The following is a 12,764-nucleotide window of genomic DNA, read 5'->3' as shown; positions in this document are numbered from 1 at the left end:
AGTAACACGGGAAACGGGATTTTAGCTAGATAAAACACGTGGTTCCAAGAAAACTTGCCTATTTGAACCTTGAGTGAGACAGAGGAATTAATATGAAAAGGCTGCCCCGACACAGTGATTAAATCGACGTCAACATTCTTACGAATAACCTTTCTCCGGCAACATTTCAGAGAAGCAAAGAAATCTTCATCACACAGTGAAACTGAACACCCAGTGTCAATTAAAGCCTGGCATGGCATAGAATGAAGATTAATAGATAATATTGGCAATCGAGTCGAACACTTGTCACGGACGCTCATCAAACTCACGGCAGGCTGAGTAAATCGTCGTCTTTTGCGACACTCGTTCACTTTGTGGCCAGGTTTATGACAGTAAGAACAATTAATAGGAAAAGAAACTTCCCTAGGCGCACTGGAAGAGGCAACAGAAGACGGATTCCTAGAGATACGATGGAAAGTGTTGGAATATTCAGCACAGTCCATTAAATGTTTAGAAGCCTGCGTGATAACAGAGTCCAATTCTACAAATGTGTTAGGCTGATTTGAGAACATAATTGCAGATTTTGTTAAAGGATTTAACCCTTGAATAATGAGTCGCACAATAGAAGACTCGGAATACTGCAAACCCAGCACCTGAGTGGCATTACGCACAGAACACACGAAATCGTGGGGCGTTTCGCGAGGGAACTGAAATCTCTTAACTTTCGTAGTGATCAAGCGATCAAACTCTCTGTCACTAACAATTCTAGCCCAAACTTTTTCTGTGATTTCAGACCATGCGAGATTCAAGTTTAACATAGACAACCAAAAATGACGAGAGCTGGCAGGAAGTTTAGATACTACAAGGTACAATAACGTTGACAGAGGAACCAAAGACAAAGAAACGATTTCATTAACTTTTAACATGAAATTAAACCAATTCTCACTGTTTGACACTTCAAATGGCGGAAAATCACTGAGTAATTGTTTGACAATTACTAACCCTTCAGAAACTGGCAATGTCTGAGAAGCAGACATTTCGTGAGAGACGTGAAAATCACTGCTTTCCTCGTGCGTTGTGCGAGGTGGAACCACTTCTAAAGAAGATTCCCGTTCATTATTAGAAACTTCACTTCCTACGGACACATTAGCCGTACCCCTGGCCTTACGATCCTCGCCCGTGGTTAAATAAGTTTTTTCGTACGGGTTGTCAGTATTACCTCCAGGCATTTTGAGAAGTGAAGTGACGACAACGAGAAAAAGAGAGAGAAAGAGCGAGATATAAAACTATCTATCATTACTGGAAGAATCCAATAGGAAAAGAGGGGTGCGAGAATAACTAGCTGCTATCCAAACTATCAAGAACATTACGAGCATTACGAACATTAATGTCAAATGGCATATGACCACGAGGAAAAGTCGGCAACACTAGTCACGTAATCCCACACGAACCAAAAAGCACTTAATGGAACATAAAATAACTCACTTTTAAGAGAAGAAACAACCAGAAACTGCAAAAAGTGGAGAAATAGTGGAGAAATGTCACCATTGTCCAGCACTCGGAGACCTCGACGAAAGGACAGGAAATCGAACCTCAACTCTGCTACCAAAATGTTACATTACGTCGTAAATCTGGTTGATTTATCACGTAAGTCCAGACAGGGGAAATACTCCAACCGTCGGTCACATGCTGGATCAGGGAAAAGACTCCACAAACAAGAAAAACAGCTCACAAGAAAAAGGTAGCCAAAAATAATTTACGAGTTATTACCGTACGATATCTATTCAAAGTAGAGTATTCAAAAAATCAGAAGTATTACAGAAAACAATGATAGTAAATTCATGATCCCAAAGGAAACATTACCAGCAGAAAATTGCTCTAAAAATCTCATGGCTCACAAGACATGTGACTCCCAGCAGGTCTCGACCAGAAAGGGGGCTTGCCTATGCAAGGCGAGACAGCATTTGAGGGGAGGGCTTCTTCCAGGGAGTGGAGGGGTAGCCAGGCGAATTCAACAACCGCCCACTGATGCGTCACTGCCCCTGCAGAAACGGCCGCTCCACAAAACACCATTCCCTGGTTTTGAGACAACAGCCAGCACCCAGAATTTTCCCCTCAACTTCTGGGTTGGAGACATCAGAGGAATCGTTCATTGGAACACATGGAGGGGAAGGAGATACTGGGGTGAGGTGTTGGAGGGAGAGAGAGTTTGTGATAGGACAATGGTAAAACTTCTCACTCCAAGTGCAATACTAAGGCCTTAGCACCGATTTCCCCTTGCTTGCCAAGGAGAAGTATTTCTCCGCAGTAGTCCTATATAAGTCTTGCATTGCAGGTAGGCTGGTTCGGAGGCTGTTTCGGAGGCTGTTTCAGAGGCTGTTTCAGAGGCTGTTTCCAGAGGCTGAGTTTCCAGAGGCAGGGTTTTCAGAGACAGGATTTTTCAGAGACAGGATTTTGCGAGACAGGGCACTTTGCTACAGGGCCCCTTTGCGCAAAAAATCCTTTGCGCGAAAAAACCTTAGCGCGAAAAGTTCTTGGCGGGAGAAGTTCTGCGGATAAGTTCGGAGGAAGTTCGAGGAAGTTCGAGGAATTTCTGGGGGGGGGGGGGGTACCAGAAATTTTTGGGGGGGGGGGGGACACTAAAAAATGCCACAAGTGGAAATAGACATTATCATTATACACAAGAACAAATTATTTAAGTCAATGCACAAACAAAGGTAGTTTTCTCTTTAAATTCTTTGGATTTAAATTACAAAGGTCAATGTTACTACATTTGTAGTTAATGCTCCGCATAGTTCTGGTTAAGGGTGAGTGGAAGGTGTGATTTCTATTAGAATGAGGGAGTGAAAACATGAATGTTTGCCTAGTGTTTAAAATGGGGGCATGGAAAGGGATCATTTCTACCAGATGAATAGAGTCAATGTCTCCATGCAGCAGACGGTGAAGGAATGTTATGTCCTGGTGTAATCGACCGGTTGCCAAAGGTAACAGATTAAGAAGGGACAGTGTTAAGTCATAAATAATAGGGAGGATGTTAAATCTGTAGGATACTAATCTTATGAATCTGCGTTGCACACTCTCAATAGCTTTGATGTGAATGTTATAGAACGGGGACCATACAATAGAGGCATACTCAAGAATAGGGCGGATTAAAGTGCAATAGAGGATCTTATAAGTATGAATATTATCAAAATCTCTTGAAATTCTGAATATGAAACCCATTGTTTTAGTAGCTTTTATGACTATGGATTGGATATGATACTGAAATGTCAGGGATGAATCAAATGTAACACCTAAGTCACATATTCTACTAACTCTAGAGATAGTAGCATTATTTAAGCTATAGTCGTACATAATTGGAGAATTAATTTTATGAAAGGTTATTACATTACATTTTAATGCGTTTAGTACCATGAGGTTATCATTACACCATTTTTCAAATTTGTAGAGACAATTTTGCAATTTGTTACAATCCTCAAGTGATCGGATGCAACCATAAATTTTTAAATCATCAGCATATAGTAAGTACTTGAATGGATGCAGGGGGAAGTTGATATCATTAATATACATTAGGAACAGAAGTGGCCCCAAATGTGACCCTTGTGGTACACCAGAATTGGCAGTGAAGACAGAGGACAGAACTCCGCTCACTTTAACATACAAGTTCCTATCAAGTAGGTAACTTTCAACCCAGGCTAGAAGTTGACCACTTATACCATATGCTTTTAGTTTAGCAATTAGAATTTTATGATTAATTTTATCAAATGCCTTTGAAAAATCTGTATAGATTGAATCAACCTGAGAGTGCTGGGACATGGAATTTATTATGTATTCTTGATATGTTAGGAGGTTAGTTACAGTGGAACGACCTGGCCGAAATCCATGTTGCTCTTCCACTATCAACGAGTTTAAGTCAGGAGCTATTTTGTCTACAATTATGCTCTCAAGAACTTTGGTTATTACAGATTGAATTATAATTGGTCTGTAGTTCGACACATCAGTTTTATCTCCGCTTTTGAAGATGGGTACAACATAACTAGTCTTTAGTGCACTTGGGACTGTGCTACTTTTCAGGGATTTATTAAACAATATGAACAAAGGATAGGCTAATGAATGACGACAACTTTTTAGGACGATTGCAGGAATGTTTTCAGGGCCAGTACCCTTTGTTAGATCTAGATGAGACAGTTTGCTGATAATGTTTTCACAAGAAATGTGAAGCTTGCTCAGATTGAGTGTTGTGTCATAGTTAGGCATAACTAAGTTGTCAGGCTGTTGATTGCTGTAAACTTTGACAAAACAGGAGGCAAATAGGTCAGCTATTTCTTTATAATTTTCAGCAATCATATTGTCGTAGGTCATGTGGTGAGGAAATTTGTCCATCTGTTTGGTATTCTTGACATAAGTCCAGAAATATTTAGTATTATGTGAAATGGATGATTGAACCTCGTCCATATACTTAGAGTAGTACTCTTTAGATAGGATTTTGCACTTCCTTCTGATTTCAGAAAATTTTGCATAGTCTAAATGACTCCCAGTTCTTTTAAACGTTTGATGATGCAGCTTCTTAAGACATATTAAATTTCTGAGCTCAGCAGAGAACCATTTTGGAAAGCCATTACTTTTGATGTTAATGATAGGAGTGTATAGTTGGATAGCATTGTGGAGGACACTGTAAAATGAGTGAGTCGCGTTATCAATATTTTGATTAGAGAGTATTTGGGGCCAATTAATATTGATCAAGTATGTAGTTATCAAGGCTTTCAAAATCACAGGCTTTGAAGTCATACAATTGCATTGAATACTCAATCAGCTCAATGGGGTTGGACAAGCACACATCAAAGTGAAGGGCGGGATGATAATTATCGCAGACAGTAAATGGATCACATACAATATCACAGTGTAATTTGTCAGAGGATGTAAACACCAGGTCAAGGAGTGTTCCATGCTTATTGTGAACAGAGTTCCTTTGAGAAAGCCCTAAGAATGACATACCGTTAATAAGGGCCCAGGCTTGGTGATAGGATGGATTATTGTCCGTAATATTTAGCCAGTTCACATTTGGCACGTTGTAATCGTGGAAGAATGGTTTATGGAAGAATGCTGATATTGAAGCTCTATCGGATTGAATTACTGGACTCTTGCTTAACTTTGTTGTGAATACCCTTGTTGATGTTCAAAAATTCAAAGAAGATGGATTACTCTATACTCAATGAATTTTTTACTTAATCGTTATAATGGCAGTTGTGTGGTTAGTTAAATTGCTCGCTGATGAGAAAGCAATCCAAACACCGGAAAAATTTTAATTCTGGAATACCCGTGATCCTGTGTGTGCCAGAATGTCGATCTTCTGCAGGAATGATAATTTATATGTAAGACCATTGGAACTCGTGATGATAAAGATTTATTGTAACTTTAAATATTCCATTAAATTTTACCCAGTAAAAAGTTTTCCAACTTTAGTCGCTTGAGCGGCTTTGAGATTCGACATTAAGAGGTAAACTTAACTTGTGAAAGTAGATTAAAATAGGAACTGTGGATGTATATAGCAAGCATTGAGAATGAAAGAGGAAATTTATTGCATTTTTAATCAAACGGAAAGGGCAGACTAAAAAAAGAAAACATCGATGTGAGACTCACGCTTTAATATAAGCTACAGCCTTCAAACGTAGAGGGCAGATTTAAAAAAAATCAATGTGAGAATCATGTCATAACATAACAGCTCTAAGAGCCGTAAAGTTTAAAGTTTTACAAAAGCCTGGTGTATTTTAGAAACAAAAACCTCTTGAGGCCAAGCCTTAAAACCTGCAGTCGTTTTGGTGTAATCCAATCTTGATTTTAAATCACAGAATAATGCAAATAGCCAATTTAATGAACTGCAAGGTTGTCCAATGTGATTGAATTGACTACATGTTACTTGTGCAGGCAATATGCATACCACCCAAGCACACTCAGCAGAAAATTTCTGCTATGTGCTTGCAACCAGGCTCTCAGTCGTGCTTTATGAATTGTTTTTGTATTTGTTGAACATTGAGAAAACCTTTGTGATTGATCCGTAGTCTCTACAGTGAAAGACTTTTGATTGTATTTTTCAGTTACTTGTGGATTGATATTTAGCTCATTATGTTTACCAATGAAATTAGGATGTATAAATCAAATTGGCAAGCTGTGGTGGATGTAATGGCCTGGCTAGATTAACCTGAGAAATTAGCCGTGTCAGTTTCCCAACAGGCTAGAGATTTCAGGTCGGGGGATTGGATTGATGTGGTGGCTAGATTGTTGTCTCCCTGTGCATGAAACTCAATGTTGTTTACTAAGTTAAGGTTGATGTTGATTAGTTTTTTTGGGGGTGAATGTTACTTTAGCAGAAATAAAGTTTTTTAGTGTTCAAGAAGAAAAATTATATAAAGAAAGATTCCCCCGCACTTTTTTTCACCACTCCTTGTACAGTGGCGGAAAAAATTAACTCAAAGATCGTTGGCGTCTGAGAGCGGCCAGTTCAGGAACTACTTGTCTTCCAAAATTTTGCCCTCGTAATGCTCTCATACAACCGGGAGTTTTAAAAGCAATATATCCCTTATACCGGGGAAATAATCATACCCGTCGCATTATGACAATGCGCAAAAGATCCAGCTATGAATTCTTCGCCATATTCTCCGAAGTATGCTTCGCCCTCGACTCACCTACAATGGAATCTACTCTCGTCGGGACATCATGGACACAGCCAAAATATTGGGCATTGAGACTGCCTTGGAACCCAATCGTTCCGGTGGTGTAGTGGGTAAAGTATCATGCTTCGAATCAGAGGTACCACGGATCAAGTCTCAGTGACGGATGACTTGATCCTGCACACTTACACTGTAAACATTTTTCTGATCTTAAAACTTCGCAATAGCAATCAATAGGTTCATAGGACGTTGCATGGCTATTGAATTCTTACGTGCTTATTTATTTGTTGAAATTCAACCACCATATTGCATAACCATTTGGGCAGTTGACTGTGGAGTGAATTTTGACTACCATTTCCACGTCGTCCAGCACCGCTTCAAGGCCATTAACCATTAGCTGCATGTGCGATGTGTCACGGCCTACGCCTCTTCTCTCCTTCAAGGGAAAACTCCTATGGAGTTCCTCAAAGCAGAATGAAAGCACTTTTTTGAGCCACCTCCGAGAAATCAGTTATTTGTTTTCAGTTCAGTATTGCAATGCTTTGCTCAATATTCTACGCCCAATAATAGTTTCCCAAGGATTATATGGGAACAAATTGTAACATACTGCAATTGAAAAGAAATGCGAAGCCGAATTGATTTAGGTAACGGAATATGTAATGGCCATTTTAAGGTTCAATAATTTCTTTCATGTAGTTATCCGAAGAAATTGATTAATGTGGTCAGTAAACGATTTCTTTCATAGTGAAATGAGAGGAGTAAATAGAGTTTTTTGAACTTCATAATGTCTTTAAAACTTGATTTATAATCACAAAGATGATCCATATGAACGCATATTTGATTAACAACATCAATTAAAAATTAGATCTTTATTAAAATAGATGTAACTGAACTAAGCGTTAAATATTTTTCAATTTTATAAACTGACATAAAATGAGAATCAGAAAAGTATTATAATTTTCACTTATTGAAAAGTTATTTAGGAAACTGGAAATATTATGGAAATTTGAATGGGTGGAAAGGAACTTCATGGAATTTGACTCTATTTTTGAGTTAATAGAAGGGAATGAATATTATCTAGAATTTGTTTCCGTGGTAATCGAATTATTATTATTATTTCCTTGCTACAACTTGATGCATCTCATGGACTGACATACTATTTTTCTTTGTGAATTTCTGGTTCAGGCATATTCAATCAATTGATTTTCGAATTTATTTCTTCTAATTATAGTGAATGTTTCTTTTGTTCAAATCCGATCTTTGATGTTAGCTTTCTTTATCAATTCCTGCATAATTCTCCTCTTCTCTGAAACACACATGCTGCACCTTGCAGTCATTTACCCGTCTATTCCATTTTTGTGTCCAAATCGTTTTCCGCAAAGTATTTAATGTCCACAATTAAACTCATTTACTTTTCTTTTGCTACATAGACTGCTTAGGAAGTCCATCTTTGATGCACATTTCAATTATGCAACAATCATGGGAGTAAACCCTTCGTAAGAAAGTGAAAAGAAAATGTCTGCTGCATATGAGGTAAATTTTTTGTAAGCATTACGTGGCTTACTGGATATATATTTTTTCCTAAGGCAATGGGAAAATTCGACCACACACTTAATTTACGGGATGGTCAAAAAACTCTATCGCTGCTCTTCAATGAATAGAGAATACTGGAAATTTGGACATAAAATGAAGATGTCACAATGAATGGTAATTCATGTAATTACAAGAATAAAATTTCTTCATTGATAAGCAAAGGTAATGAGAAATCATTTTTATTTTTTAAAAAGTTAGTTTGTAAATTAACATAAATGTCTTACAACTGCATTTCTCACGCGAAATTACCTCGAATAATTGAGTGTGAGATCTATTCTATTCCTTAACCTATGTTGAGTGCTAAAAGTAATCAAAAGTTCAAAGTAGGGATTAAATAAATAGCGGAAAACGCAAACAGTCCAATATTTCTATTACTTCGAAATAACATTAGTATTATTATTTTTTTTCTTTTCTTGACCTTATTTAATATATAATATGGTATTTCCTGGAGTATAGGTCATTTAAACAAAAGTTAGCAGTCAACGTTTCGATTTATTTTCTTAAATCATCTTCAGGTCTATGTTAGAAAAAGTGTGAAACAATATAAAATACAGAGAATAAGACGATACACAATATTTATGCATAAAGAAGGAACAATTGGTTTTTTTTTAATATAATACAATATAATTTAAAGAAATATGTATATATAAACATATATATAAGAACGGAATGTAATATACAAAAAATTTTGACATACCTCTAAACTTTGAACATATTTATTTATGTTTTGTTTCTAAGGTATTGCCACAAATACATACATATTTATATATACATATTTCTTTAAATTATATTCTATTATATAAAAAAAAACCAATTGTTCCTTCTTTATGCATAAATATTGTGTATCGTCTTATTCTCTGTATTTTATATTGTTTCACACTTTTTCTAACATAGCCCTGAAGATGATTTAAGAAAATAAATCGAAACGTTGACTGCTAACTTTTGTTTAAATGACCTATACTCCAGGAAATACCATCTTATATAATAACATTAGTTCCATAATAATGATGAAATATTTTTAAAATGTATGCGTAATGCTCATTTTGTTGGAAAATTTAAGGGTAGGTCTAACCTCTGTTAACTTAACCATTTGCTCAATGTTTCTGATGAAATACATACGCGGACGCTCAAAATTACCCTATTGAGAACTACTGAGTTTGGGCGGTTTGATGTTCTGCCTTCGCTCAGCTCTGCTGAACTTCCGAGGAATTTTCTCTTGAAATGATGGAGGAGTAGTAGGCCGTGACACATTGCTCATACAGTTAATGTTTGGGACCTTGAAGCTGGGTTGGACGGCGTGGAAATGGTAGTCAAAATTCACTCCACAGTCAGCTGCCCAAATGGTTATGCAATATGGTGGTTGAATTTCAACAAGTAAATAAGCGCGTAAGAATTCAATAGCCATGCAACTTCCTATGAACCTATTGATAGGTATTGCGAAGTTTTAAGATCAGAAAAATGTTTACAGTGTGTGTGTGCAGCATCAAGTCATCCGTCACTGAGACTTGATCCGTGGTACCTCTGATTCGAAGCATGATACTTTACCCACTACACCACCGGAACGATTTGGTTCTAAGACAGTCTCAATGCCCAATATGTCGGCTGAGTCTATGATGTCCCGACGAGAGTAGATTCCATTGTAGGTGAGTCGAGGGCGAAGCATACTTCGGAGAAAATTGCGAAGAATTCGTAGCTGGATCTTTTGCACCTCGTCATAATGTGACTGGTATGATTATTTCCCCAGTATAAGGGATATATTGCTTTTAAAACTCCCGGTTGTATGAGAGCATTAAGAGGGCAAAATTTTGGAAGACAGGTAGTTCCTGAACTGGCCGCTCTCAGACGCCAACGAGCTTTGCGTTAATTTTTTCCGCCACTGTACATAGTCATCAGATTCATGACCGAGATTGATCTGAGTTTGACTGGTAAAAGTAATAATGGATAGCGTTAACCTCACATATCCAAATCAATGTTAGGATTGATACACTTGAGTGAGTGATGGAATGTTTTTTGTTGGTTTCTTCCAGAGAATGTGTCTACTCAGAAGCAACTCCGTGGTGGGGTATTATTTGTGGAATCCATTCCAAAGACGGCTAGTGGTAAGATATTGAGAAGGGAGCTGAGGGCATCAGCTAAGTCCAAACTTTGAATTTGTTTTTGGGGACTGCTCTTGCCAGTTTGTTACTGAATGCCATATTTTTATATTATAGTACATATTGCTTAGAGTCAACTCATATTTTCTTGTTGTTTGTATTTACACTCATCTCCACCACCCTGCTTTAGGGGGAACTGGCTATTTTTGATTCTAATATTGTTATGTTTATGTTAATTGAAATGAAATATGAGGATAACTTAAAAATTTAGCCATCGCATTTTCTAATATTTTGTAAGGCCAAATCAAAGTGTAATGATTGATATTATACGTGTTGATGTACTGAATGTTTATCATATACTTTTATTATGATAAATATATTTTAGTAAGCAAGCTGTGATTGAATTATTTTCATTCAGAACTGAATTATTCCTTCATTCCTAATTATGAAGTTAGTGAAGTGTAATTGGTTTTGAGGCTCTACTATCTTCAGAAAATGAAGTGAGATTATATAAATGCCTTCCTAGCTGCAATCTATGACGCGACATATTAAAGCAGCTGTTAATGGCTCATGAAGAGTGAAATCTTTCTAACCTACAAATGCTGGTGCTGAAAACATGGCAACTTTGTTTTGTGTGCATCCAAAGGTTTGTTATACCGATTTGATGAGGGGGTTGGCATAGTGTTGTGTAACTCTTCTTATGTGATTTAACATTCTAACTTAATTCTCAATAACATAATTTGACACAGTGATAGAGTACCTGGGTAATTTTGAATTTTTTTCTTGCCCCTGTCTGAAGTTAATGATACCTGTAGCATGTTTAATTCACTTTTTGATGTTAAATTCTTGATTTTTATTTCCGATAATCAATTAAAAAAATGAAGATGTCACTCCTGAAAAAAATGCTTTGCTCATCAGGAGCATTGAGGGACATTTATGCGTGATAGATAGATGCGTTGATGTGGTGGGGGATCAGCTCCCAGGGCACTTAGACCTGTAGGTCCATTGTGCTAACCACCGTTAATGGATCACCCAAAGAGGCCAATGTCCTTAGTGAAGGACAAAAGGTCCCCAATGGGAAGATCTCTTATTTCCTTGGGCTCTATAAAAGGTGAGCCCAGGTGTCTATATCGAGTCCTAATGATTGCAGGGCACTTGCATGTTAGATGGGTGGTTGTTTCTTCTCCCATCTCGCACCATCTACACCTATCTGAGTCTGTTACCCCCAGCAGGTGCATATGTCTCATTACATGATAGTGTCCCATAAGCAGGCCTACTACCGTCTGCAATTGACTTCTGTTCATAAGGAGAAGTCTTCTCTCAAGTCAAGGAGAGAGCTCTCCTATAAGAGTTTTTGCCTGATGTAGCCCCGGTGTTTCTCACCAGGTCTTTGAATGTTGGGTTGATCCCCACACTTTGATTGCAGCCATCCCCATTGAGGGGGCAACTGGCACAATTGGTTCTTGACCAATTGGGTTCTGTTCAGCGCCGGCCTTAGCCAGTTCATCCGCCTTCTCGTTTCTGGTAATACCTGAATGTCCCGGTACCCAGAAAAGTTCTATTTTGCAAGGGCCCAAAATATTGAGTGCTTTGTAGCATTCAGCCAATAGCTTGGACCTGCACCAAGGTGAGTTCAGGGCTTTTAGAGCAGCCTGACTATCGGTGCATATATGGATCAGTCTCTTGTAGAGACCTGTCTCCTCAATAGCGTGCACACAGGTTAGGATAGCAAAAATTTCTGCCTGAAACACTGTGGCATATCTTCCTAGGGGAACAAATATGCTCCTAGGGGGGGATTGGCTGTAAACACCTGCCCCTGCTTTCCCTTCTTTCATGGAGCCACTGTGAACCACACACACACGCTCCACTATGAAGGGTTTTCCCCTCTTCTTTTGCTCAGCATTCCCTGTTTGGAAAGTGGGTTTTAATAAGAGACGGTGAAGAATTGAACGTAGCCATCATGGAATCCGACCCCATCTCAAAAATGGTGCCAGACTCCCTCAGTCCCGTCCACTGTTGTCCGTGTCCAGAGAAATTTCCTCTGTCATACCACATACCTAGATTTCTCAATCTGTATAACGTGGCTCTTGTATGAACCTCCACTTCCACATAGAGTGGAGCTAGGTTCAGCAGAGTTTCCATCGCCAAGGTTGGAGTCGTCCTCATTGCTCCTGTGATGCCCATGCAGGCCATTCTTTGTATGTGGTTAAGCTTATTCCTAACAGTAATTTGTTTGGTCTTCTTCCACCATACAATTGAGCAGTGGAGGAAACTAGGTTTCACCACTGCATTATATAACCAGGTAATGGCTCTGGGTTGAAGGCCCCATGATTTGCCAAGGGCTCTTCTACATGTCCATTGTGAGGCGCATGCTTTTTTGAGTTTGCTATCCATGTGCTCTCTCCAGTTAAGCTTGGAATCTAAAATGACT

The 12,764-nt window shown here is 38.3% G+C and overlaps 1 protein-coding gene across 3 annotated transcripts in view; it reads left to right on the top strand.

Moving 5' to 3' along the window:
* LOC124168318 (luciferin 4-monooxygenase-like) overlaps positions 1-10,725 on the top strand; it is a 97,910-nt gene extending 87,185 nt beyond the window's left edge. For all 3 annotated transcript variants that reach the window (XM_046546488.1, XM_046546487.1, XM_046546486.1), the window contains one exon: positions 10,268-10,725. In XM_046546488.1, the coding sequence (XP_046402444.1) occupies positions 10,268-10,389 (122 nt within the window). In that variant the 3' untranslated portion in view covers positions 10,390-10,725. The remainder of the gene's footprint in view (positions 1-10,267) is intronic.
* Positions 10,726-12,764: the final 2,039 nt, after the last annotated feature.

Source organism: Ischnura elegans, chromosome 11 (genome assembly GCF_921293095.1).
Source record: "Ischnura elegans chromosome 11, ioIscEleg1.1, whole genome shotgun sequence".
Lineage (NCBI taxonomy): Eukaryota > Metazoa > Arthropoda > Insecta > Odonata > Coenagrionidae > Ischnura > Ischnura elegans.
This window is presented reverse-complemented; position numbering and strand designations above follow the sequence as displayed.